This window comes from Psilocybe cubensis, chromosome 8 (genome assembly GCF_017499595.1).
Source record: "Psilocybe cubensis strain MGC-MH-2018 chromosome 8, whole genome shotgun sequence".
Lineage (NCBI taxonomy): Eukaryota > Fungi > Basidiomycota > Agaricomycetes > Agaricales > Agrocybaceae > Psilocybe > Psilocybe cubensis.
The window spans coordinates 3,300,785-3,328,731 of NC_063006.1; the positions used below are offsets into that span (position 1 = coordinate 3,300,785).

At 45.7% G+C, this 27,947-nt stretch overlaps 7 protein-coding genes across 7 annotated transcripts; all 7 read right to left on the reverse strand.

Moving 5' to 3' along the window:
• Positions 1–8,803: 8,803 nt before the first annotated feature.
• On the reverse strand, positions 8,804–9,747 carry JR316_0009469 (uncharacterized protein; the record flags this gene model as incomplete). The annotated part of the gene is made up of 3 exons (XM_047895171.1): positions 8,804–9,007; positions 9,081–9,358; positions 9,621–9,747. The coding sequence occupies 3 exons, from the start codon at positions 9,745–9,747 to the stop codon at positions 8,804–8,806; spliced, it is 609 nt and encodes a 202-aa protein (XP_047746630.1).
• A 506-nt stretch (positions 9,748–10,253) lies between these two features.
• Positions 10,254–12,302, reverse strand: JR316_0009470 (uncharacterized protein; the record flags this gene model as incomplete). Its single annotated transcript, XM_047895172.1, has 2 exons — positions 10,254–12,067; positions 12,110–12,302. 2 exons carry the CDS (start codon positions 12,300–12,302, stop codon positions 10,254–10,256), a joined length of 2,007 nt encoding a protein of 668 aa, XP_047746631.1.
• Positions 12,303–12,628: 326 nt separating this feature from the next.
• On the reverse strand, positions 12,629–13,784 carry JR316_0009471 (uncharacterized protein; the record flags this gene model as incomplete). The annotated part of the gene is made up of 2 exons (XM_047895173.1): positions 12,629–12,829; positions 12,903–13,784. 2 exons carry the CDS (start codon positions 13,782–13,784, stop codon positions 12,629–12,631), a joined length of 1,083 nt encoding a protein of 360 aa, XP_047746632.1.
• A 1,579-nt stretch (positions 13,785–15,363) lies between these two features.
• Positions 15,364–17,337, reverse strand: JR316_0009472 (uncharacterized protein; the record flags this gene model as incomplete). The annotated part of the gene is made up of 2 exons (XM_047895174.1): positions 15,364–17,177; positions 17,220–17,337. The coding sequence occupies 2 exons, from the start codon at positions 17,335–17,337 to the stop codon at positions 15,364–15,366; spliced, it is 1,932 nt and encodes a 643-aa protein (XP_047746633.1).
• Positions 17,338–17,738: 401 nt separating this feature from the next.
• JR316_0009473 (uncharacterized protein) lies at positions 17,739–18,894 on the reverse strand (the record flags this gene model as incomplete). Its single annotated transcript, XM_047895175.1, has 2 exons — positions 17,739–17,939; positions 18,013–18,894. The coding sequence occupies 2 exons, from the start codon at positions 18,892–18,894 to the stop codon at positions 17,739–17,741; spliced, it is 1,083 nt and encodes a 360-aa protein (XP_047746634.1).
• A 3,355-nt stretch (positions 18,895–22,249) lies between these two features.
• Positions 22,250–23,408, reverse strand: JR316_0009474 (uncharacterized protein; the record flags this gene model as incomplete). The annotated part of the gene is made up of 2 exons (XM_047895176.1): positions 22,250–22,453; positions 22,527–23,408. The coding sequence occupies 2 exons, from the start codon at positions 23,406–23,408 to the stop codon at positions 22,250–22,252; spliced, it is 1,086 nt and encodes a 361-aa protein (XP_047746635.1).
• A 1,688-nt stretch (positions 23,409–25,096) lies between these two features.
• On the reverse strand, positions 25,097–25,723 carry JR316_0009475 (uncharacterized protein; the record flags this gene model as incomplete). The annotated part of the gene is made up of 2 exons (XM_047895177.1): positions 25,097–25,615; positions 25,640–25,723. 2 exons carry the CDS (start codon positions 25,721–25,723, stop codon positions 25,097–25,099), a joined length of 603 nt encoding a protein of 200 aa, XP_047746636.1.
• Between the last annotated feature and the right edge of the window lie 2,224 nt (positions 25,724–27,947).

Consider the following 27,947-nt stretch of genomic DNA (forward strand, 5'->3'; position numbering starts at 1 on the left):
GTCGGGCCCACAACACGGACATGCCATTCAATGCGCACAGTACTCACCGCGCCGTTGTGTTGGGATGCCAGAGCGTTAGGGTCGTTCTGTCCAGGTGCGTCGTCCGCATTCTAGAAAGCACTACACGGTAAAGAGGGGTCAGTCCCGGCGTTTCAGAAGGGATACACCTCACCGTCGTGTCGCGCTCCATTCTGCATCCTCAAGTCTGTCAAACACACCGTCAGCGCCGTTGTTGACAGCAGACACAACAGCCCGCTTACCATTCCCAAGCAGCCGCCATGCGAATCCACAAACAATGGGGGGAAGAATTGGAAAGAGGCCAAGGCTGAGGAGGCAGAGAAGAGGAGGGGATGAGGCTTGAGGGGAATGAAGAAATCCAGCAAGGTGCGTGGTCTTTATATACCCGTGTCGGTTCTAGCACTAGTGTTACTAGTACGCCTTGTTGCATGTCGTATGTACTGAAAATACAGATTTTTTTTTTCGTTTCTGTGTTCGCTTAGTGTGGTTTTGGGTTACGCGAGTGCAGATTGGGTCTTGAGATTGGGAACTGAATGGTTCCCCAAGGTGTAACGTTGGAATAACAAGAATGCGAGGGCAGGGTGGTGTGCGTAGTGCACATATTGTTTGGATAAATCATGTGTATTGCGAATCCGGGTGTTCATTCTGTTCATGTGATACGTTCGATAGGAAACTCGTTCATGTTGCATCCATTTGAGTCGTGCAATCAAAGTGAGTATCGATGTAATCCATCTCCCAGTGCTCAAGTGGTGATATAGCTCAAACTCTTCAGAATCGCACCATGCACAAAAAACAAGAGTCGATAAAATCACCACTGAATCTCTCGCAACCATCTTCAAAATCAAGAAACATTCAATGACTCGGGAACAGGTACGTACACATAGCCCTCGAACCATATGTACTTGACGGTGAACTTGCGTTCTGGCACTCCCGGTGTGCGGACATTTGCTTTGGAGTCGATACGGGAAATCCATCTTCTGCACAGCGACAAATTGAACGCCGCGATTCCTTCTAGCAAATCTGACGTTAACCGTAGCCGAGAGTGTTTGGGATAGTGTAGATACGGATCCGAATTGAAGGGAAACGATTGGAATGGGGGTGAATGTTGATTCGGGAGAGGAGGCGGATGTCCGGTTGGGTTGGATCTGGTTGGGGAATTTGAGATGTTCTGTTGGCTGGGTGGTTGGGGTGGGTGAGGTAGGCCTATGTAGACTCCTGTCAGATATGGGTATAGGTATGTGAGTGCTATTTATACTGTTATTTGCATCGTGTGCAAAAATGCGCATTCTCGGCGCTTAACTGATGGTGATTCGAAAAGCAAAGTTGCACATTGCACATCGGGCACAGTATTTTTCAGAGACCTCTGTACAGTTAAGTTAATACTAATACATCTAATTAGGGGTTAAACTACATTGACAACGATGTATTCTAGGTAAAAACGTCATTTGAGAGATGAGGGCATTGAAATCATGACTTTGCCCGACAATACGAACTTAGACAAAGATTTCCGGCCAATAACCCTTTATTCAGGCATTAATAGCAGTCCTACAGCACACCAAGCATACTCCAATGCTCCAAGTGCCGGAAAAGACGCAGAATCGACGTAGAACGACGCGCCACGTCTACTGCATCCCATACATCCTCGAGAGCCGATGTTGTTGCTCTCATTTCGCGGACCTTCTAGGTTGTGTAACAGCAGTTTAGCCGAGCCAAATAGGTCCCTGTTAGCTTCCGAAAAGACCAGCAACGAGAAAATACATTGGAATTAGCATGGAATTGCGACATGGGAGAGTGGGAGGATGTGGACATGTACGTGAGTTCAAATTTTTAATGAAATTTTTGTGATCCCTCACTTGGAACGGATGAAGCGAGTAGTACAGGGTGTAATTTATAGTCCCATAATGGATATGCAGCTGTGTAATGGTTTTGGAAGTGAGGTATATACACATTTCTGTCTGATTTTGTTGAGAATGTATTCGGGCGCTTAATACTTTTTGACATCTGCAACTTTGCTCAGTCGTGCAGCGCTCGATTCAAACATTGTACAAGGTACTGTACACTACAGTATACATCTCCAATACTCAAAATCTGCAATAAATATGTCCAGACAACGAAAATGGGTGTTTTACGTGCATTCACACCTCAGCGGGAACATGTCAAAGTTTCAGTCATTTCCGCTCCACCACGGACCGTCAACTCTTCAACAACGTATCCGAACATTTATAGAAGTATGCTAAACCCTATAAAATAGCATAAATGATGCAAACGGCCTCGGTACGTCTGCCACGTCGTTTCTAGGAGCTTGCAAGGTATGTGACCGAGTACGTCTTCCAGAGACGTTCTGGGCTCTTGAGAACCGAATTGAAACGTTATTCGTTAAACGAGCAGTATTGTAACAGTCTATATTAAGGTCTGTAAGGAATGAAAACGATTGAAAGCACGTAAACTGATGAATCGGGGGAGAAGGAAGATGTCAACGTTGTGAACATCTTAGAGTTTGTTTCTTGTTGTATTCACTTGCGCTCGGTGTGGTGTAATTTATATGTCCTGGTACAGGTTACTAGCTACACGTATGTGGTATGTACTGTGTCAAACTGTAAACTGTGTGGAAATGGAGGTTTGTGGGGCATAATTCATGTTTACATTCAATTTCACTTCAAATTCAACTTGTTTATGTAACAACGAATGCATTGACTAATCCTATCCATATTTACTGGTCTATAGATCTTTTAAAGCTATGGTAAACGCCCAAACTCTCCGGAACTTCATGCCACGTCATTGGTTTTCCTCCAATCGTCTCGCAGTTTCACCTCAAAATCAAAGTTATTATGGCGCGGAATAGCCTAAACACTAGCCGCATTGGAGCTAAACATGCCAGTGGGTCAATCTAAGCTCAAATTTTTCACATAGAAGCCGACCAAGGGGGCGGGAGCTTGTATACAGTATGTTTCACCATACAATTATAACAACACAATGTAGCACCTAGGCTTATTCCCCCCCGAAGGGGGGGCCTTCGTTGCATTGGGCCTCCTGTTCAGAATTCCTGAAATCTGATGCCAGATTCGGATTCCTGGACCCCAAAAACCCCCAAATACACTTTCAAAATATTTTATTTTGTACATACGGAGGTGCTACGTAATTAAATGTGTAATTTATGGAGGCCGGCCTCCAAATTGATGGAGGCCACTGGAGGCCGGCCTCCGTCTAAAAATAACTTTTGACAGGCACTGGAGGCCGGCCTCCGTCTAAAAATAAATTTTTGACAGGCACTGGAGGCCGGCCTCCCGCCTGTCTCCCGATGCCAGCGCTCGCCGTCCCAAAGCTTGCGCTCGCCGTCCCAACGCCAGCGCTCGCCGTCCCAAAGCTTGCGCTCGCCGTCCCAACGCCAGCGCTCGCCGTCCCAACGCTTGCGCTCGCCGTCTGCCCGACGCCTGCGCTTGCCGCTGCATGTTGTTGCGCTGCCACCTCCGGGCCGCTGCTGCTGCCGCCACCTCCACTCGACGCCTGTCGTTCAGCCGTCACCGCGTGTCATCCCGCCGTCGCCGCCTGTCGTCACGACGTCACCGCGCGTCATCCCGCCGTCGCGTCTAGTCGCCGCCCACCACAACACGCACTCTGCTGCGTGTTGTTGCGCCGCCACACCCGTGCCGCTGCTGCTGCTGCCGCCTCTCCTCGTCCCCTGTCATGCCGCTGCCGCCTTCCCTCGCCGCCTGTCATTCCGCCGTCAGCGCGTGTCGTCCCGCCGTCGCCGCCTGTCGTCCCGCCTTCGCGTCCACTCGCCGCCCACCACAACACGCACTCTGCTGCGTGTTGTTGCGCCGTCACACCGGACCGCCGCTGCCACTGCCGCCTTCCCTCGCCGCCTGTCATTCCGCCGTCAGCGCGTGACGTCCCGCCGTCGCCGTCTGTCGTTCAGCCGTCACCGCGTGTCATCCCGTCGTCGCCGCCTGTCGTCACGACGTCACCGCGCGTCGTCCCGCCGTCGCGTCTAGTCGCCGCCCACCACAACACGCACTCTGCTGCGTGTTGTTGCGCCGTCACACCGGACCGCCGCTGCCGCTGCCGCCTGCCTCGCCGCCTGTCATTCCGCTGTCAACGCCTGTCGTCCCGCCGTCGCCGCCTGTCGTCCCGCCGTCGCCGCCTGTCGTCACGACGTCACCGCGCGTCGTCCCGCCGTCGCGTCTAGTCGCCGCCCACCACGACACGCACTCTGCTGCGTGTTGTTGCGCCGCCACACCGGGCCGCCGCTGCCGCTGCCGCCTGCCTCGCCGCCTGTCATTCCGCTGTCAACGCCTGTCGTCCCGCCGTCGCCGCCTGTCGTCCCGCCGTCGCCGCCTGTCGTCCCGCCGTCGCCGCCTATCGTCCCGCCGTCGCCGCCTGTCGTCACAACGTCACCGCGCGTCGTCCCGCCGTCGCGTCCACTCGCCGCCCACCACGACACGCACTCTGCTGCGTGTTGTTGCGCCGCCACACCGGGCCGCCGCTGCCACTGCCCGCCTCCCCTCCCCGCCTGTCATTCCGCCGTCGCCGCCTGTCGTCCCGCCGTCGCCGCCTGTCGCTGCCGCCGCGCTGCCTCTACTCGCCTCCTGTCGCTGCCATTTCGCTGTTTTGTCTTTGATACACCTCGGCCTTGCTGTACTGTAATTTTGTTAGATTTTTTATAACTAGTCATCTTACCCTGATATCAACTTGTATATATCTCACGCGAGCTCTCTTGTGTAGACACCAAAAAATAAATTTATATGACATTTTGAACAAAAAAACACGCATATATCTACATATTTTTGTTAGAATGGGCTATTCTTAAATGAAAAAACACTTACATTGACAATGTAACTACAGGCCTGGGCGAACACGATAAGTTGGCACCACCGGTACGTGCCCGTTGACAAAGGCCTGAGCTCGTTGAGACGCTGCCGCCAGAAGCTTCCTACTGGGAGGAGTGCCGCGCAATATTGATTTCCATTGCACTCTTGTTAATGGCTGGGCCTGCCGAGTGCGGATGTCTTCTACGCGTTCACGGTACCATGCCTCGTTGGCAGGCGTCCATTCCACCCATTGTGATCCGTTCATGCTGGAGGGCACCTGCCACAGGTTCGGGGGAGGGAACCACGATTTTACAGTTATTTGACCTTTAGTAGCTGAGAAAAATGTTGTTAGTGCATAAAATTGAGAATAAACAAGGAAAACATACCTGTGTACAGCGTGTAGGTGCCGCATATAATGGACAGCTCGTTCTCCGTGAGCTGGTCGTCGCAATAACACCAAGTCGTGTCGCCAGCTGGCACGATGAACCCCTGCCGGTTCTGAATGATTTCCTTAGAGGGGCCAGCCAGCCCATCGTCGACGCTCAGAAACTCACTGGCTATCCTACCCACCAATCCACCCCTCAGCAAGGCAGCCCGACCGTGTTGTTGGTGTTTGATGATGTTCTCGCATTGCAATCGGTATGCTTCGAAGTCATCAACGCCAAATTTGTACGCTGACGGGCGGACAGATCGAGGGGTGTATGGCTCCTGGACAGTGGAGCAGGGTTTAGGGTTTAGGGTTTAGGGTTTAGGGTTTAGGGGGGGAGCGAGCACCGAGCGAAGCGAGGTGCGAGCGACTATTTAAACTGTGAGTTAAAATGAAAGAAGGCCAGAGGGCTGTTGGGGGATCCCAACAACCAGCCCTTTCGTCTTTATAGACTCTTCAGTGGCTATTCTTAGAAGGAATGTTCTAGACATCCGATGACAGCGCGTGAAGTGATGCTGCGCAGCTGTCATGTATCTTACCGACTATCACAAATCTGTCAATGTTTATTGTCAAGTTAGACAGGTCTCTGATGAACAGAGTGTCACGGGTCGATGTGGCACATGGTAACCTGTCAAAAGTGGATCCAACACTTTTGTTCTTTGACATCGTGGGTTATTGACTGTGATGTGAATCACATGGATATAGATTACTCTGGTTACGTGGCTCCGAGTAACCGCGACATGGGAATATTCACATGTCTAGAGTATAAATAGCTTACCTGGGTCCTTACCTAACAATCAAACAATAGAATGATTGATTGTTGTGAATCTTAATTGGACAGTTCATGATCCGGTCCATCAAAAATGTTTCCACGGTACTAAGGAACTTTTCCCGAAGTACTAAGTAACTTTTCCCATGTACTAAATTAGATCCGGCCCTTCACAATCACATGCCGTTCGGAAGTTCACACGCCTACCTTACTTCCTACTAAGGTTAGACTTAGTTAGCTTAGGGTTGGGGTTAGGTTAGGGTTTAGGGTTTAGGGTTTAGGGTTTAGGTTTAGCTATTTAATCCAAAGTGTTGCTTGTAAGTAGATGTTTGTTACTTTATAGCAAGGAATACTTACGGTTAGGGTTTTTTTCTAATGCTTTACGCCTTACGCGCTAGTATTCTTTTCATCGGTTGTAAGATTTGGATATTCTGCCGAATTCTGGATGTTCCCTCTCTTGTGAGATTGAACGTCTATGAAGTATTATCTCGTTATCACTTTCGATACTTATCTGTTCAGCAGCTTCAACTAGAGCAGAATGATAAGTTTCATTAACGTTTTGAGTTTCGGGAACAACACCACCTTTTTCAGCGATGTTTTCATCCAGTTTACGAAAGACTGTTTTCTTCCACACATTTGCAAGGTCGAAAAGATTAGTATTGCGCTTTCGCGATACTATCCAACGACTTCCGAGTAGTCCTATCTTCCTCAAATCCGGTACGAACTCAGTTTCTCCGTCCACGAGGATCTGTGTGAACAGCTCCGGGCGAACATCATCGAGGTCGTGAACGTAATTTGGATCTGGTTTGATAAGGGGTCTGGACGAGTCTGCACTATACAGACCTTTCTCGGCATGTTCATACCATGCCGACCAGTACTCGGTAACAGTCTTTCCAAGTTCAGCAGCTGAAAACCAATTCCATACCTGATCAAATCTGGTTTTAAGTACAAGAATGGATTCGTCGTGCTCTGCGACTCGTAAAGCGAATCGCTTTTCCCAACGTTCTTGTATATTCTTCTTACACCAAGACATGACTAGGTTTTCGGGATAACCGCGCATCAAATAGAGAGCGTTAAGGTCTCTAATTGCTCCGATGTAGATTTCCTTGGTACTACATAGCACGGCTAACCTGGATAACTCTCCAATGTAGACGCCACGTTTGACGTCCAAAGGATGATTTGATACCCATGGAACTCGTTCTCGGTTGTTTCCTGTCTTGACAAATGGCTTCCAATGAAGTTTTCCAGACTCCTTGAATATGAAAGCATCGAGAAATTGACATCCCGACGAGGAAACAGCCCATTCGATAACACAACCATCGAACTTTATTGTTTCTTTAATAAGATTAAGTGCAAGTGCTTCGGACTCGGCGTAAACAATTGCGAAACAATCGTCGATGTACCTTCCATAGAAGGCCACGTTTGGGTGGTCTAAGATTTTTGACTTTATTTCAAAATGGGCTCCAAAGAGGTTAGCAAGGTCCGGAGAATCCGCGACGCCCATTGCGAGGCCATTTTTTTGTCTAAAATATCTAGACCCATGTTGTGTTATCAATTGCGTATTGCCAATCTCGATAGCACGTTTAAAGATGCCCAATTTAACCAAGTTATTCTCTAACGAATTTGGATTAATATGGGCTAATGCAGTGTTTTCTTCCGAAGCGTTGAGTAACCATTCCTCGTACATATTACAAACGATTTCGATGCACAAGTCCAACGGAATATTGGGATAGAAAGCAACTACATCCCCGGTGACAAAATACCATTGTCGTTTGGGGTCTATACGCAATTGGCTTAATCTCGTAAAGAGATCCTTCGTTCCGTGAATGATTGAAGGAGTCGATTTAATAATCGGCTTAAGCTCTTTTGATACAAACTTGGCTGCAGGATTAAATACTACAGAGTGACACGGAATTATGGGCCTAAATCCAGTAGGTTTTTTGTGGATTTTAGGTATACCATGAAATTGAGGATACTTGAACGATGATCCGTCTTCCGGTACATTCGATAGAAAGAATCGAGACAACCCAAGTTCAAATAGAAACAGATGTTCATCTTCGACGGTACGTGCAAGAGTTTGCATCTGGATCATTTTGCTCTTCATTACTTCTTGCGCAACTTCGAATTCTAGCTCTTCGTAATTACGTTCATCTTCAAGAAGATTGAGCTCATTCCTTAATATCCAGTCGCGTTCAGACACCGCGAGGCCAAGATTCTTATCTGTCATCGTAATAACATAGTTGTTATCGATAAGAAACTTTTGGATCTTGTCCCTTTTAGGAGAGAACGCGTGCTTTCGCATCTCCTTGAGGGCTTCTTCCGGGATACTTGCGATCGTTTTAATAACGTACCGACGTCCCATTGAAAGGCCAAGTTCCATAAATTGCGGTAATACAGGAGGTTTTTCTTTTTTCTTAGAACTTACTCCATAATCTGGATCAAAAGGTTTATTCATGCCTTCTTTAAACAAAAAATAGATACGCCATCTTATTCTTCGTTGAAAATCATTCCATGCTTGCATGATCAGACTTTGAGAAGGCAGTGTGAAAAACATATAATTTAAACCGAGAGATAAGTCGTTTGCTACATCAACCGGAACTACAACACCAGGACTACAATGTACACTAGATCTATACTGGCCAGCCAATAAGAAAGAAATTGGGGTATTGAGGTGTACAAATGAAACTGCGTCTGTTTTAGTCATGGTGAGTATATCGTCAGGAATAGAGTTAGGGAATGCGGGTCTTACCGACGTAAAAGGTACTACATTAGACCGCGCGTTTAGGCTCTTGCCTTTCCCTTTCCCTTTGGATCGTTGTTCTTGACGGGAGCTCTCCCCTTCCCTTTCTTCTTGTTGTCGACCTTGTTGGAAGCCTTGGTTTGAGGCTTGCGTTGCGAAGGCGTCGACGACGACTTGGGTTTCGAAGGGCCAGTTTTCTTGGCCTGAGGTTGAGGAGCCTTGGACGAACTCTGGCCAGACGAAGTCTGGGTAATTAGAATAATAATTAGTATCCAAAGTTATGGGTGAAGGGTTACGAAAACCTGCCTTCTTGCCCACATATCCAAGGTTGAGCTTCTTAAGACGTGCATTCAAGCCCTTATCAATAAGGGATTGAATCGACGGACCTGGTTTGGTCGCGTCGGCCATCTCGACATCGGCTGTAGCCGCGGTCGACCGCTTTTTCTCAATCTTAATTGCCAAAGTGCGGTGGCGCAATTTGACAATTTGTTTGATATGAGAAAAGATAGCCGGCAGTATAGTTTGCAGCGCACTGCATTCGGCTTTCTTTTGCGGAGACACTACCCACTCTGCTATGCGTCGCACTCCCTTGTTGTCTGTAGAGAAAACAGGGAGTTTTAGGGTTTAGGGTTTAGGGTTTAGGGGTTTTAGGGGGGGAGCGAGCACCGAGCGAAGCGAGGTGCGAGCGACTAGTTTAAACTGGGAGTTAAATGGAAAGTAGCCAGAGGGCTGTTGGGGGATCCCAACAACCAGCCCTTTCGTCTTTATAGACTCTTCAGTGGCTATTCTTAGAAGGAATGTTCTAGACATCCGATGACAGCGCGTGAAGTGATGCTGCGCAGCTGTCATGTATCTTACCGACTATCACAAATCTGTCAATGTTTATTGTCAAGTTAGACAGGTTTCTGATGAACAGAGTGTCACGGGTCGATGTGGCACATGGTAACCTGTCAAAAGTGGATCCAACACTTTTGTTCTTTGACATTGTGGGTTATTGACTGTGATGTGAATCACATGGATATAGAGTACTCTGGTTACGTGGCTCCGAGTAACCGCGACATGGGAATATTCACATGTCTAGAGTATAAATAGCTTACCTGGGTCCTTACCTAACAATCAAATGATTGATTGTTGTGAATCTTAATTGGACAGTTCATGATCCGGTCCATCAAAAATGTTTCCACGGTACTAAGGAACTTTTCCCGAAGTACTAAGTAACTTTTCCCATGTACTAAATTAGATCCGGCCCTTCACAATCACATCCGTTCGGAAGTTCACACGCCTACCTTACTTCCTACTAAGGTTAGACTTAGTTAGCTTAGGGTTGGGGTTAGGTTAGGGCTTAGGGTTTAGGGTTTAGGGTTTAGGTTTAGGTTTAGCTATTTAATCCAATGTGTTGCTTGTAAGTAGATGTTTGTTACTTTGTAGCAAGGAATACTTACGGTTAGGGTTTTTTTCTAATGCTTTACGCCTTACGCGCTAGTATTCTTTTCATCGGTTGTAAGATTTGGATATTCTGCCGAATTCTGGATGTTCCCTCTCTTGTGAGATTGAACGTCTATGAAGTATTATCTCGTTATCACTTTCGATACTTATCTGTTCAGCAGCTTCAACTAAAGCAGAATGATAAGTTTCATTAACGTTTTGAGTTTCGGGAACAACACCACCTTTTTCAGCGATGTCTTCATCCAGTTTACGAAAGACTGTTTTCTTCCACACATTTGCAAGGTCGAAAAGATTAGTATTGCGCTTTCGCGATACTATCCAACGACTTCCGAGTAGTCCTATCTTCCTCAAATCCGGTACGAACTCAGTTTCTCCGTCCACGAGGATCTGTGTGAACAGCTCCGGGCGAACATCATCGAGGTCGTGAACGTAATTTGGATCTGGTTTGATAAGGGGTCTGGACGAGTCTGCACTATACAGACCTTTCTCGGCATGTTTATACCATGCCGACCAGTACTCGGTAATAGTCTTTCCAAGTTCAGCAGCTGAAAACCAATTCCATACCTGATCAAACCTGGTTTTAAGTACAAGAATGGATTCGTCGTGCTCTGCGACTCGTAAAGCGAATCGCTTTTCCCAACGTTCTTGTATATTCTTCTTACACCAAGACATGACTAGGTTTTCGGGATAACCGCGCATCAAATAGAGAGCGTTAAGGTCTCTAATTGCTCCAATGTAGATTTCCTTGGTACTACATAGCACGGCTAACCTGGATAACTCTCCAATGTAGACGCCACGTTTGACGTCCAAAGGATGATGTGATACCCATGGAATTCGTTCTCGGTTGTTTCCTGTCTTGACAAATGGCTTCCAATGAAGTTTTCCAGACTCCTTGAATATGAAAGCATCGAGAAATTGACATCCCGACAAGGAAACAGCCCATTCGATAACACAACCATCGAACTTTATTGTTTCTTTAATAAGATTAAGTGCAAGTGTTTCGGACTCGGCGTAAACAATTGCGAAACAATCGTCGATGTACCTTCCATAGAAGGCCACGTTTGGGTGGTCTAAGATTTTTGACTTTATTTCAAAATGGGCTCCAAAGAGGTTAGCAAGGTCCGGAGAATCCGCGACGCCCATTGCGAGGCCATTTTTTTGTCTAAAATATCTAGACCCATGTTGTGTTATCAATTGCGTATTGCCAATCTCGATAGCACGTTTAAAGATGCCCAATTTAACCAAGTTATTCTCTAACGAATTTGGATTAATATGGGCTAATGCAGTGTTTTCTTCCGAAGCGTTGAGTAACCATTCCTCGTACATACTACAAACGATTTCGATGCACAAGTCCAACGGAATATTGGGGTAGAAAGCAACTACATCTCCAGTGACAAAATACCATTGTCGTTTGGGGTCTATACGCAATTGGCTTAATCTCGTAAAGAGATCCTTCGTTCCGTGAATGATTGAAGGAGTCGATTTAATAATCGGCTTAAGCTCTTTTGATACAAACTTGGCTGCAGGATTGAATACTACAGAGTGACACGGAATTATGGGCCTAAATCCAGTAGGTTTTTTATGGATTTTAGGTATACCATGAAATTGAGGATACTTGAACGATGATCCGTCTTCCGGTACATTCGATAGAAAGAATCGAGACAACCCAAGTTCAAATAGAAACAGATGTTCATCTTCGACAGTACGTGCAAGGGTTTGCATCTGAATCATTTTGCTCTTCATAACTTCTTGCGCAACTTCGAATTCTAACTCTTCGTAGTTACGTTCATCTTCAAGAAGATTGAGCTCATTCCTTAATATCCAGTCGCGTTCAGACACCGCGAGGCCAAGATTCTTATCTGTCATCGTAATAACATAGTTGTTATCGATAAGAAACTTACGGATCTTGTCCCTTTTAGGAGAGAACGCGTGCTTTCGCATCTCCGTAAGGGCTTCTTCCGGGATACTTGCGATCGTGCGTTGCACGTACCGACGTCCCATCGAAAGGCCAAGTTCCATATATTGCGGTAATACAGGAGGTTTCTCTTTCTTTTTTGAGCTTACTCCATAATCTGGATCAAAAGGTTTATTCATGCCTTCCTTAAACAAAAAATAGATACGCCATCTTATTCTTCGTTGGAAATCATTCCATGCTTGCATGATCAGACTTTTAGAAGGCAGAGTGAAAAACATATAATTAAGTCCGAGAGAGAGATCGTTTGCTACATCAACAGGGACAGAAACACCAGGACTACAATGTACACTACTACGATACTGGCCAGCCAACAAGAATGATATTGGAGTATGTAAGTGTACGAAAGAAACTGCGTCTGTTTTAGTCATGGTGAGTATATCGTCAGGAATAGAGTTGGGGAAGGCGGGTCTCACCGACGTAAAAGGTACTACATTAGACCGCGCATCTAGGCTCTTGCCTTTCCCTTTCCCTTTGGATCGTTCTTGACGGGAGCTCTCCCCTTCCCTTTCTTCTTGTTGTCGACCTTGTTGGAAGCCTTGGTTTGAGGCTTGCGTTGCGAAGGCGTCGACGACGACTTGGGTTTCGAAGGGCCAGCTTTCTTGGCCTGAGGTTGAGGAGCCTTGGACGAATTCTGGCCAGACAAAGTCTGGGTAATTAGAGTAGTAATTAGTATCCAGAATTATGGGTGAAGGGTTACGAAAACTTGCCTTCTTGCCCACAGATCCAAGGTTGAGCTTCTTGAGACGTGCATTCAAGCCCTTATCAATAAGGGATTGAATCGACGGACCTGGTTTGGTCGCGTCGGCCATCTCGACATCGGCTGTTGCCGCAGTCGTCCGCTTTTTCTCAATCTTAATTGCCAAAGCGCGGTGGCGCATGTTGACAATTTGTTTGATGTGAGAAAAGATCGCCGGCAGTATGGTTTGCAGCGCACTGCATTCGGCTTTCTTTTGCGGAGACACTACCCACTCTGCTATACGTCGAACTCCCTTGTTGTCTGTAGAGAAAACAGGGAGCTTGTAGCTGGATTTGCGATCATCGTAAGTTGCCTTAACGATGAGGGCAGCAGCTTCGTAGCAAGAGTTGAGTGCGCATTTATCATCCCAAAAAGTCAGCTCGTCCTTTTTCGCCTGAATGGCGCCGTCGTTAATTGCCTTTTGGAAGGCGTCACGAGCGGTAGAGAACGTAGTGGAGACTCGAAGAGCCTCCGCTGACCCGGCATCCGCGAATTCCTTCGTAAGTTGGAACTCGGGTGCCTTCACCTTAAGGCGATTGGGCGTGTTGCCTGCGCTAACGGCAGATTCAAGGCGCTCGAGGCTAGCCTTGACTGTTTCCCTCTTATCGCACCACGATGCGAGGTTGAGGAGAAACTCCCTAAGGGCAGCACGATAGTCAAAAAAGACGCAGTCTATGACTTGGTCAACGGAGCGGCACTCAGCTATTTTTTTGATGACCACAGTGGCCAGCTCGTCGATCAGAGCGTTATGGCGGCCTGCTTCATCGTTGACGCCGAAAACGGTGTTGTTGACGACGGCCTGGGTGAGTGCGTCCAGGGTGGGGGACATGGCACGAGAGAAAGCAGCAGAGTATTGAGATGACATAGTGGCTGATGGATAATAGCAAAGTCGTTGGGTTTAGGGGGGGAGCGAGCACCGAGCGAAGCGAGGTGCGAGCGACTAGTTTAAACTGGGAGTTAAATGGAAAGTAGCCAGAGGGCTGTTGGGGGATCCCAACAACCAGCCCTTTCGTCTTTATAGACTCTTCAGTGGCTATTCTTAGAAGGAATGTTCTAGACATCCGATGACAGCGCGTGAAGTGATGCTGCGCAGCTGTCATGTATCTTACCGACTATCACAAATCTGTCAATGTTTATTGTCAAGTTAGACAGGTTTCTGATGAACAGAGTGTCACGGGTCGATGTGGCACATGGTAACCTGTCAAAAGTGGATCCAACACTTTTGTTCTTTGACATTGTGGGTTATTGACTGTGATGTGAATCACATGGATATAGAGTACTCTGGTTACGTGGCTCCGAGTAACCGCGACATGGGAATATTCACATGTCTAGAGTATAAATAGCTTACCTGGGTCCTTACCTAACAATCAAATGATTGATTGTTGTGAATCTTAATTGGACAGTTCATGATCCGGTCCATCAAAAATGTTTCCACGGTACTAAGGAACTTTTCCCGAAGTACTAAGTAACTTTTCCCATGTACTAAATTAGATCCGGCCCTTCACAATCACATCCGTTCGGAAGTTCACACGCCTACCTTACTTCCTACTAAGGTTAGACTTAGTTAGCTTAGGGTTGGGGTTAGGTTAGGGCTTAGGGTTTAGGGGGGGAGCGAGCACCGAGCGAAGCGAGGTGCGAGCGACTAGTTTAAACTGGGAGTTAAATGGAAAGTAGCCAGAGGGCTGTTGGGGGATCCCAACAACCAGCCCTTTCGTCTTTATAGACTCTTCAGTGGCTATTCTTAGAAGGAATGTTCTAGACATCCGATGACAGCGCGTGAAGTGATGCTGCGCAGCTGTCATGTATCTTACCGACTATCACAAATCTGTCAATGTTTATTGTCAAGTTAGACAGGTTTCTGATGAACAGAGTGTCACGGGTCGATGTGGCACATGGTAACCTGTCAAAAGTGGATCCAACACTTTTGTTCTTTGACATTGTGGGTTATTGACTGTGATGTGAATCACATGGATATAGAGTACTCTGGTTACGTGGCTCCGAGTAACCGCGACATGGGAATATTCACATGTCTAGAGTATAAATAGCTTACCTGGGTCCTTACCTAACAATCAAATGATTGATTGTTGTGAATCTTAATTGGACAGTTCATGATCCGGTCCATCAAAAATGTTTCCACGGTACTAAGGAACTTTTCCCGAAGTACTAAGTAACTTTTCCCATGTACTAAATTAGATCCGGCCCTTCACAATCACATCCGTTCGGAAGTTCACACGCCTACCTTACTTCCTACTAAGGTTAGACTTAGTTAGCTTAGGGTTGGGGTTAGGTTAGGGCTTAGGGTTTAGGGTTTAGGGTTTAGGTTTAGGTTTAGCTATTTAATCCAATGTGTTGCTTGTAAGTAGATGTTTGTTACTTTGTAGCAAGGAATACTTACGGTTAGGGTTTTTTTCTAATGCTTTACGCCTTACGCGCTAGTATTCTTTTCATCGGTTGTAAGATTTGGATATTCTGCCGAATTCTGGATGTTCCCTCTCTTGTGAGATTGAACGTCTATGAAGTATTATCTCGTTATCACTTTCGATACTTATCTGTTCAGCAGCTTCAACTAAAGCAGAATGATAAGTTTCATTAACGTTTTGAGTTTCGGGAACAACACCACCTTTTTCAGCGATGTCTTCATCCAGTTTACGAAAGACTGTTTTCTTCCACACATTTGCAAGGTCGAAAAGATTAGTATTGCGCTTTCGCGATACTATCCAACGACTTCCGAGTAGTCCTATCTTCCTCAAATCCGGTACGAACTCAGTTTCTCCGTCCACGAGGATCTGTGTGAACAGCTCCGGGCGAACATCATCGAGGTCGTGAACGTAATTTGGATCTGGTTTGATAAGGGGTCTGGACGAGTCTGCACTATACAGACCTTTCTCGGCATGTTTATACCATGCCGACCAGTACTCGGTAATAGTCTTTCCAAGTTCAGCAGCTGAAAACCAATTCCATACCTGATCAAACCTGGTTTTAAGTACAAGAATGGATTCGTCGTGCTCTGCGACTCGTAAAGCGAATCGCTTTTCCCAACGTTCTTGTATATTCTTCTTACACCAAGACATGACTAGGTTTTCGGGATAACCGCGCATCAAATAGAGAGCGTTAAGGTCTCTAATTGCTCCAATGTAGATTTCCTTGGTACTACATAGCACGGCTAACCTGGATAACTCTCCAATGTAGACGCCACGTTTGACGTCCAAAGGATGATGTGATACCCATGGAATTCGTTCTCGGTTGTTTCCTGTCTTGACAAATGGCTTCCAATGAAGTTTTCCAGACTCCTTGAATATGAAAGCATCGAGAAATTGACATCCCGACAAGGAAACAGCCCATTCGATAACACAACCATCGAACTTTATTGTTTCTTTAATAAGATTAAGTGCAAGTGTTTCGGACTCGGCGTAAACAATTGCGAAACAATCGTCGATGTACCTTCCATAGAAGGCCACGTTTGGGTGGTCTAAGATTTTTGACTTTATTTCAAAATGGGCTCCAAAGAGGTTAGCAAGGTCCGGAGAATCCGCGACGCCCATTGCGAGGCCATTTTTTTGTCTAAAATATCTAGACCCATGTTGTGTTATCAATTGCGTATTGCCAATCTCGATAGCACGTTTAAAGATGCCCAATTTAACCAAGTTATTCTCTAACGAATTTGGATTAATATGGGCTAATGCAGTGTTTTCTTCCGAAGCGTTGAGTAACCATTCCTCGTACATACTACAAACGATTTCGATGCACAAGTCCAACGGAATATTGGGGTAGAAAGCAACTACATCTCCAGTGACAAAATACCATTGTCGTTTGGGGTCTATACGCAATTGGCTTAATCTCGTAAAGAGATCCTTCGTTCCGTGAATGATTGAAGGAGTCGATTTAATAATCGGCTTAAGCTCTTTTGATACAAACTTGGCTGCAGGATTGAATACTACAGAGTGACACGGAATTATGGGCCTAAATCCAGTAGGTTTTTTATGGATTTTAGGTATACCATGAAATTGAGGATACTTGAACGATGATCCGTCTTCCGGTACATTCGATAGAAAGAATCGAGACAACCCAAGTTCAAATAGAAACAGATGTTCATCTTCGACAGTACGTGCAAGGGTTTGCATCTGAATCATTTTGCTCTTCATAACTTCTTGCGCAACTTCGAATTCTAACTCTTCGTAGTTACGTTCATCTTCAAGAAGATTGAGCTCATTCCTTAATATCCAGTCGCGTTCAGACACCGCGAGGCCAAGATTCTTATCTGTCATCGTAATAACATAGTTGTTATCGATAAGAAACTTACGGATCTTGTCCCTTTTAGGAGAGAACGCGTGCTTTCGCATCTCCGTAAGGGCTTCTTCCGGGATACTTGCGATCGTGCGTTGCACGTACCGACGTCCCATCGAAAGGCCAAGTTCCATATATTGCGGTAATACAGGAGGTTTCTCTTTCTTTTTTGAGCTTACTCCATAATCTGGATCAAAAGGTTTATTCATGCCTTCCTTAAACAAAAAATAGATACGCCATCTTATTCTTCGTTGGAAATCATTCCATGCTTGCATGATCAGACTTTTAGAAGGCAGAGTGAAAAACATATAATTAAGTCCGAGAGAGAGATCGTTTGCTACATCAACAGGGACAGAAACACCAGGACTACAATGTACACTACTACGATACTGGCCAGCCAACAAGAATGATATTGGAGTATGTAAGTGTACGAAAGAAACTGCGTCTGTTTTAGTCATGGTGAGTATATCGTCAGGAATAGAGTTGGGGAAGGCGGGTCTCACCGACGTAAAAGGTACTACATTAGACCGCGCATCTAGGCTCTTGCCTTTCCCTTTCCCTTTGGATCGTTCTTGACGGGAGCTCTCCCCTTCCCTTTCTTCTTGTTGTCGACCTTGTTGGAAGCCTTGGTTTGAGGCTTGCGTTGCGAAGGCGTCGACGACGACTTGGGTTTCGAAGGGCCAGCTTTCTTGGCCTGAGGTTGAGGAGCCTTGGACGAATTCTGGCCAGACAAAGTCTGGGTAATTAGAGTAGTAATTAGTATCCAGAATTATGGGTGAAGGGTTACGAAAACTTGCCTTCTTGCCCACAGATCCAAGGTTGAGCTTCTTGAGACGTGCATTCAAGCCCTTATCAATAAGGGATTGAATCGACGGACCTGGTTTGGTCGCGTCGGCCATCTCGACATCGGCTGTTGCCGCAGTCGTCCGCTTTTTCTCAATCTTAATTGCCAAAGCGCGGTGGCGCATGTTGACAATTTGTTTGATGTGAGAAAAGATCGCCGGCAGTATGGTTTGCAGCGCACTGCATTCGGCTTTCTTTTGCGGAGACACTACCCACTCTGCTATACGTCGAACTCCCTTGTTGTCTGTAGAGAAAACAGGGAGCTTGTAGCTGGATTTGCGATCATCGTAAGTTGCCTTAACGATGAGGGCAGCAGCTTCGTAGCAAGAGTTGAGTGCGCATTTATCATCCCAAAAAGTCAGCTCGTCCTTTTTCGCCTGAATGGCGCCGTCGTTAATTGCCTTTTGGAAGGCGTCACGAGCGGTAGAGAACGTAGTGGAGACTCGAAGAGCCTCCGCTGACCCGGCATCCGCGAATTCCTTCGTAAGTTGGAACTCGGGTGCCTTCACCTTAAGGCGATTGGGCGTGTTGCCTGCGCTAACGGCAGATTCAAGGCGCTCGAGGCTAGCCTTGACTGTTTCCCTCTTATCGCACCACGATGCGAGGTTGAGGAGAAACTCCCTAAGGGCAGCACGATAGTCAAAAAAGACGCAGTCTATGACTTGGTCAACGGAGCGGCACTCAGCTATTTTTTTGATGACCACAGTGGCCAGCTCGTCGATCAGAGCGTTATGGCGGCCTGCTTCATCGTTGACGCCGAAAACGGTGTTGTTGACGACGGCCTGGGTGAGTGCGTCCAGGGTGGGGGACATGGCACGAGAGAAAGCAGCAGAGTATTGAGATGACATAGTGGCTGATGGATAATAGCAAAGTCGTTGGGTTTAGGGGGGGAGCGAGCACCGAGCGAAGCGAGGTGCGAGCGACTAGTTTAAACTGGGAGTTAAATGGGTTTAGGGTTTAGGGTTTGGGTTTAGGGTTTAGGGGGGGAGCGAGCACCGAGCGAAGCGAGGTGCGAGCGACTAGTTTAAACTGTGAGTTTGAAATAGAAAGAAGGCCAGAGGGCTGTTGGGGGATCCCAACAACCAGCCCTTTCGTCTTTATAGACTCTTCAGTGGCTATTCTTTAGAAGGAATGTTCTAGACATCCGATGACAGCGCGTGAAGTGATGCTGCGCAGCTGTCATGTATCTTACCGACTATCACAAATCTGTCAATGTTTATTGTCAAGTTAGACAGGTCTCTGATGAACAGAGTGTCACGGGTCGATGTGGCACATGGTAACCTGTCAAAAGTGGATCCAACACTTTTGTTCTTTGACATCGTGGGTTATTGACTGTGATGTGATTCACATGGATATAGATTACTCTGGTTACGTGGCTCCGAGTAACCGCGACATGGGAATATTCACATGTCTAGAGTATAAATAGCTTACCTGGGTCCTTACCTAACAATCAAACAATAGAATGATTGATTGTTGTGAATCTTAATTGGACAGTTCATGATCCGGTCCATCAAAAATGTTTCCACGGTACTAAGGAACTTTTCCCGAAGTACTAAGTAACTTTTCCCATGTACTAAATTAGATCCGGCCCTTCACAATCACATGCCGTTCGGAAGTTCACACGCCTACCTTACTTCCTACTAAGGTTAGACTTAGTTAGCTTAGGGTTGGGGTTAGGTTAGGGTTTAGGGTTTAGGGTTTAGGGTTTAGGTTTAGCTATTTAATCCAAAGTGTTGCTTGTAAGTAGATGTTTGTTACTTTATAGCAAGGAATACTTACGGTTAGGGTTTTTTTCTAATGCTTTACGCCTTACGCGCTAGTATTCTTTTCATCGGTTGTAAGATTTGGATATTCTGCCGAATTCTGGATGTTCCCTCTCTTGTGAGATTGAACGTCTATGAAGTATTATCTCGTTATCACTTTCGATACTTATCTGTTCAGCAGCTTCAACTAGAGCAGAATGATAAGTTTCATTAACGTTTTGAGTTTCGGGAACAACACCACCTTTTTCAGCGATGTTTTCATCCAGTTTACGAAAGACTGTTTTCTTCCACACATTTGCAAGGTCGAAAAGATTAGTATTGCGCTTTCGCGATACTATCCAACGACTTCCGAGTAGTCCTATCTTCCTCAAATCCGGTACGAACTCAGTTTCTCCGTCCACGAGGATCTGTGTGAACAGCTCCGGGCGAACATCATCGAGGTCGTGAACGTAATTTGGATCTGGTTTGATAAGGGGTCTGGACGAGTCTGCACTATACAGACCTTTCTCGGCATGTTCATACCATGCCGACCAGTACTCGGTAACAGTCTTTCCAAGTTCAGCAGCTGAAAACCAATTCCATACCTGATCAAATCTGGTTTTAAGTACAAGAATGGATTCGTCGTGCTCTGCGACTCGTAAAGCGAATCGCTTTTCCCAACGTTCTTGTATATTCTTCTTACACCAAGACATGACTAGGTTTTCGGGATAACCGCGCATCAAATAGAGAGCGTTAAGGTCTCTAATTGCTCCGATGTAGATTTCCTTGGTACTACATAGCACGGCTAACCTGGATAACTCTCCAATGTAGACGCCACGTTTGACGTCCAAAGGATGATGTGATACCCATGGAACTCGTTCTCGGTTGTTTCCTGTCTTGACAAATGGCTTCCAATGAAGTTTTCCAGACTCCTTGAATATGAAAGCATCGAGAAATTGACATCCCGACGAGGAAACAGCCCATTCGATAACACAACCATCGAACTTTATTGTTTCTTTAATAAGATTAAGTGCAAGTGCTTCGGACTCGGCGTAAACAATTGCGAAACAATCGTCGATGTACCTTCCATAGAAGGCCACGTTTGGGTGGTCTAAGATTTTTGACTTTATTTCAAAATGGGCTCCAAAGAGGTTAGCAAGGTCCGGAGAATCCGCGACGCCCATTGCGAGGCCATTTTTTTGTCTAAAATATCTAGACCCATGTTGTGTTATCAATTGCGTATTGCCAATCTCGATAGCACGTTTAAAGATGCCCAATTTAACCAAGTTATTCTCTAACGAATTTGGATTAATATGGGCTAATGCAGTGTTTTCTTCCGAAGCGTTGAGTAACCATTCCTCGTACATATTACAAACGATTTCGATGCACAAGTCCAACGGAATATTGGGATAGAAAGCAACTACATCCCCGGTGACAAAATACCATTGTCGTTTGGGGTCTATACGCAATTGGCTTAATCTCGTAAAGAGATCCTTCGTTCCGTGAATGATTGAAGGAGTCGATTTAATAATCGGCTTAAGCTCTTTTGATACAAACTTGGCTGCAGGATTAAATACTACAGAGTGACACGGAATTATGGGCCTAAATCCAGTAGGTTTCTTGTGGATTTTAGGTATACCATGAAATTGAGGATACTTGAACGATGATCCGTCTTCCGGTACATTCGATAGAAAGAATCGAGACAACCCAAGTTCAAATAGAAACAGATGTTCATCTTCGACGGTACGTGCGAGAGTTTGCATCTGAATCATTTTGCTCTTCATAACTTCTTGCGCAACTTCGAATTCTAACTCTTCGTAGTTGCGTTCATCTTCAAGAAGATTGAGCTCATTCCTTAATATCCAGTCGCGTTCAGACACCGCGAGGCCAAGATTCTTATCTGTCATCGTAATAACATAGTTGTTATCGAAAAGAAACTTTTGGATCTTGTCCCTTTTAGGAGAGAACGCGTGCTTTCGCATCTCTTTAAGGGCTTCTTCCGGGATACTTGCGATCGTTTTAATAACGTACCGACGTCCCATTGAAAGGCCAAGTTCCATAAATTGCGGTAACATTGGAGGTTTCTCTTTCTTTTTAGAGCTTACTCCATAGTCTGGATCGAAAGGTTTATTCATGCCTTCTTTAAACAAAAAATAGATACGCCATCTTATTCTTCGTTGAAAATCATTCCATGCTTGCATGATCAGACTTTTAGAAGGCAGTGTAAAAAACATATAATTGAGTCCAAGAGATAAATCATTTGCTACATCAACAGGGACCGAAACACCAGGACTACAGTGTACACTAGATCTATACTGGCCAGCCAATAAGAATGAAATCGGGGTATTGAGGTGTACAAAAGAAACTGCGTCTGTTTTAGTCATGGTGAGTATATCGTCAGGAATAGAGTTGGGGAAGGCGGGTCTCACCGACGTAAATGATGCTACAGTAGACCGCGCGTCTAGGCTCTTGCCTTTCCCTTTCCCTTTGGATCGTTGTTCTTGACGGGAGCTCTCCCCTTCCCTTTCTTCTTGTTGTCGACCTTGTTGGAAGCCTTGGTTTGAGGCTTCCTCTGCGAAGGCGTCGACGACGACTTGGGTTTCGAAGGGCCAGCTTTCCTGGCCTGAGGTTGAGGAGCCTTGGACGAATTCTGGCCAGACAAAGTCTGGGTAATTAGAGTAATAATTAGTGTCCAGAATTATGGGTGAAGGGTTACGAAAACTTGCCTTCTTGCCCACAGATCCAAGGTTGAGCTTTTTGAGACGTGCATTCAAGCCCTTATCAATAAGGGATTGAATCGATGGACCTGGTTTGGTCGCATCGGCCATCTCGACATCGGCTGTTGCCGCAGTCGTCCGCTTTTTCTCAATCTTAATTGCCAAGGCGCGGTGGCGCATGTTGACAATCTGTTTGATATGAGAAAAGATCGCCGGCAGTATAGTTTGCAGCGCACTGCATTCGGCTTTCTTTTGCGGAGACACTACCCACTCTGCTATACGTCGAACTCCCTTGTTGTCTGTAGAGAAAACAGGGAGCTTGTAGCTGGATTTGCGATCATCGTAAGTTGCCTTAACGATGAGGGCAGCAGCTTCGTAGCAAGAGTTGAGCGCGCATTTATCATCCCAAAAAGCCAGCTCGTCCTTTTTCGCCTGAACGGCGCCGTCGTTAATTGCCTTTTGGAAGGCATCACGAGCGGAAGAGAACGTAGTGGAGACTCGAAGAGCCTCCGCTGACCCGGCATCCGCGAATTCCTTCGTAAGTTGGAACTCGGGTGCCTTCACCTTAAGGCGATTGGGCGTGTTGCCTGCGCTAACGGCAGATTCAAGGCGCTCGAGGCTAGCCTTGACTGTTTCCCTCTTGTCGCACCACGATGCGAGGTTGAGGAGAAACTCCCTGAGGGCAGCACGATAGTCAAAAAAGACGCAGTCTATGACTTGGTCAACGGAGCGGCACTCAGCTATTTTTTTGATGACTACAGTGGCCAGCTCGTCGATAAGAGCGTTATGGCGGCCTGCTTCATCGTTGACGCCGAAGACAGTGTTGTTGACGACGGCCTGGGTGAGTGCGTCCAGGGTAGGGGACATGGCACGAGAGAATGCAGCAGAGTATTGGGATGACATGGTAACTGATGGGTGATAGCAAAGTCGTTGGGTTTAGGGGGGGAGCGAGCACCGAGCGAAGCGAGGTGCGAGCGACTAGTTTAAACTGTGAGTTTGAAATAGAAAGAAGGCCAGAGGGCTGTTGGGGGATCCCAACAACCAGCCCTTTCGTCTTTATAGACTCTTCAGTGGCTATTCTTTAGAAGGAATGTTCTAGACATCCGATGACAGCGCGTGAAGTGATGCTGCGCAGCTGTCATGTATCTTACCGACTATCACAAATCTGTCAATGTTTATTGTCAAGTTAGACAGGTCTCTGATGAACAGAGTGTCACGGGTCGATGTGGCACATGGTAACCTGTCAAAAGTGGATCCAACACTTTTGTTCTTTGACATCGTGGGTTATTGACTGTGATGTGATTCACATGGATATAGATTACTCTGGTTACGTGGCTCCGAGTAACCGCGACATGGGAATATTCACATGTCTAGAGTATAAATAGCTTACCTGGGTCCTTACCTAACAATCAAACAATAGAATGATTGATTGTTGTGAATCTTAATTGGACAGTTCATGATCCGGTCCATCAAAAATGTTTCCACGGTACTAAGGAACTTTTCCCGAAGTACTAAGTAACTTTTCCCATGTACTAAATTAGATCCGGCCCTTCACAATCACATGCCGTTCGGAAGTTCACACGCCTACCTTACTTCCTACTAAGGTTAGACTTAGTTAGCTTAGGGTTGGGGTTAGGTTAGGGTTTAGGGTTTAGGGTTTAGGGTTTAGGTTTAGGTTTAGCTATTTAATCCAATGTGTTGCTTTAGGGTTTAGGGTTTAGGGTTTAGGGTTTAGGGTTTAGGGTTTAGGGGGGGAGCGAGCACCGAGCGAAGCGAGGTGCGAGCGACTTGTTTAAACTGTGAGTTAAATGGAAAGAAGGCCAGAGGGCTGTTGGGGGGTACCAACAACCAGCCCTTTCGTCTTTATAGACTCTTCAGTGGCTATTCTTAGAAGGAATGTTCTAGACATCCGATGACAGCGCGTGAAGTGATGCTGTGCAGCTGTCATGTATCTTACCGACTATCACAAATCTGTCAATGTTTATTGTCAAGTTAGACAGGTCTCTGATGAACAGAGTGTCACGGGTCAATGTGGCACATGGTAACCTGTCAAAAGTGGATCCAACACTTTTGTTCTTTGACATCGTGGGTTATTGACTGTGATGTGAATCACATGGATATAGATTACTCTGGTTACGTGGCTCCGAGTAACCGCGACATGGGAATATTCACATGTCAAGAGTATAAATAGCTTACCTGGGTCCTTACCTAACAATCAATTGATTGATTGTTGTGAATCTTAATTGGACAGTTCATGATCCGGTCCATCAAAAATGTTTCCACGGTACTAAGGAACTTTTCCCGAAGTACTAAGTAACTTTTCCCATGTACTAAATTAGATCCGGCCCTTCACAATCACATGCCGTTCGGAAGTTCACACGCCTACCTTACTTCCTACTAAGGTTAGACTTAGTTAGCTTAGGGTTGGGGTTAGGTTAGGGCTTAGGGTTTAGGGTTTAGGGTTTAGGTTTAGGTTTAGCTATTTAATCCAATGTGTTGCTTGTAAGTAGATGTTTGTTACTTTATAGCAATGAATACTTACGGTTAGGGTTTTTTTCTAATGCTTTACGCCTTAAGCGCTAGTATTCTTTTCATCGGTTGTAAGATTTGGATATTCTGCCGAATTCTGGATGTTCCCTCTCTTGTGAGATTGAACGTCTATGAAGTATTATCTCGTTATCGCTTTCGATACTTATCTGTTCAGCAGCTTCAACTAGAGCAGAATGATAAGTTTCATTAACGTTTTGAGTTTCGGGAACAACACCACCTTTTTCGGCAATGTCTTCATCCAGTTTACGAAAAACTGTTTTCTTCCACACATTTGCAAGGTCGAAAAGATTAGTATTGCGCTTTCGCGATACTATCCAACGACTTCCGAGTAGTCCTATCTTCCTCAAATCCGGTACGAACTCAGTTTCTCCGTCCACGAGGATCTGTGTGAACAGCTCCGGGCGAACATCATCGAGGTCGTGAACGTAATTTGGATCTGGTTTGATAAGGGGTCTGGACGAGTCTGCACTATACAGACCTTTCTCGGCATGTTCATACCATGCCGACCAGTACTCGGTAACAGTCTTTCCAAGTTCAGCAGCTGAAAACCAATTCCATACCTGATCAAATCTGGTTTTAAGTACAAGAATGGATTCGTCGTGCTCTGCGACTCGTAAAGCGAATCGCTTTTCCCAACGTTCTTGTATATTCTTCTTACACCAAGACATGACTAGGTTTTCGGGATAACCGCGCATCAAATAGAGAGCGTTAAGGTCTCTAATTGCTCCGATGTAGATTTCCTTGGTACTACATAGCACGGCTAACCTGGATAACTCTCCAATGTAGACGCCACGTTTGACGTCCAAAGGATGATTTGATACCCATGGAACTCGTTCTCGGTTGTTTCCTGTCTTGACAAATGGCTTCCAATGAAGTTTTCCAGACTCCTTGAATATGAAAGCATCGAGAAATTGACATCCCGACGAGGAAACAGCCCATTCGATAACACAACCATCGAACTTTATTGTTTCTTTAATAAGATTAAGTGCAAGTGCTTCGGACTCGGCGTAAACAATTGCGAAACAATCGTCGATGTACCTTCCATAGAAGGGTTTAGGGTTTAGGGTTTAGGGTTTAGGGTTTAGGGGGGGAGCGAGCACCGAGCGAAGCGAGGTGCGAGCGACTTGTTTAAACTGTGAGTTAAATGGAAAGAAGGCCAGAGGGCTGTTGATTGTTATCAGCAGCCAGCCCTTTCGTCTTTATAGACTCTTCAGTGGCTATTCTTAGAAGGAATGTTCTGGAACATCCGATGACAGCGCGTGAAGTGATGCTGCGCAGCTGTCATGTATCTTACCGACTATCACAAATCTGTCAATGTTTATTGTCAAGTTAGACAGATCTCTGATGAACAGAGTGTCACGGGTCGATGTGGCACATGGTAACCTGTCAAAAGTGGATCCAACACTTTTGTTCTTTGACATCGTGGGTTATTGACTGTGATGTGAATCACATGGATATAAAATACTCTGGTTACGTGGCTCCGAGTAACCGTGACATGGGAATATTCTCATGTCAAGAGTATAAATAGCTTACCTGGGTCCTTACCTAACAATCAATTGATTGATTGTTGTGAATCTTAATTGGACAGTTCATGATCCGGTCCATCAAAAATGTTTCCACGGTACTAAGGAACTTTTCCCGAGGTACTAAGTAACTTTTCCCATGTACTAAATTAGATCCGGCCCTTCACAATCACATGCCTTTCGGAAGTTCACACGCCTACCTTACTTCCTACTAAGGTTAGACTTAGTTAGCTTAGGGTTGGGGTTAGGTTAGGGCTTAGGGTTTAGGGTTTAGGGTTTAGGTTTAGGTTTAGCTATTTAATCCAATGTGTTGCTTGTAAGTAGATGTTTGTTACTTTGTAGCAAGGAATACTTACGGTTAGGGTTTTTTTCTAATGCTTTACGCCTTACGCGCTAGTATTCTTTTCATCGGTTGTAAGATTTGGATATTCTGCCGAATTCTGGATGTTCCCTCTCTTGTGAGATTGAACGTCTATGAAGTATTATCTCGTTATCACTTTCGATACTTATCTGTTCAGCAGCTTCAACTAAAGCAGAATGATAAGTTTCATTAACGTTTTGAGTTTCGGGAACAACACCACCTTTTTCAGCGATGTCTTCATCCAGTTTACGAAAGACTGTTTTCTTCCACACATTTGCAAGGTCGAAAAGATTAGTATTGCGTTTTCGCGATACTATCCAACGACTTCCGAGTAGTCCTATCTTCCTCAAATCCGGTACGAACTCAGTTTCTCCGTCCACGAGGATCTGTGTGAACAGCTCCGGGCGAACATCATCGAGGTCGTGAACGTAATTTGGATCTGGTTTGATAAGGGGTCTGGACGAGTCTGCACTATACAAACCTTTCTCGGCATGTTCATACCATGCCGACCAGTACTCGGTAACAGTTTTTCCAAGTTCAGCAGCTGAAAACCAATTCCATACCTGATCAAATCTGGTTTTAAGTACAAGAATGGATTCGTCGTGCTCTGCGACTCGTAAAGCGAATCGCTTTTCCCAACGTTCTTGTATATTCTTCTTACACCAAGACATGACTAGGTTTTCGGGATAACCGCGCATCAAATAGAGAGCGTTAAGGTCTCTAATTGCTCCGATGTAGATTTCCTTGGTACTACATAGCACGGCTAACCTGGATAACTCTCCAATGTAGACGCCACGTTTGACGTCCAAAGGATGATGTGATACCCATGGAACTCGTTCTCGGTTGTTTCCTGTCTTGACAAATGGCTTCCAATGAAGTTTTCCAGACTCCTTGAATATGAAAGCATCGAGAAATTGACATCCCGACGAGGAAACAGCCCATTCGATAACACAACCATCGAACTTTATTGTTTCTTTAATAAGATTAAGTGCAAGTGCTTCGGACTCG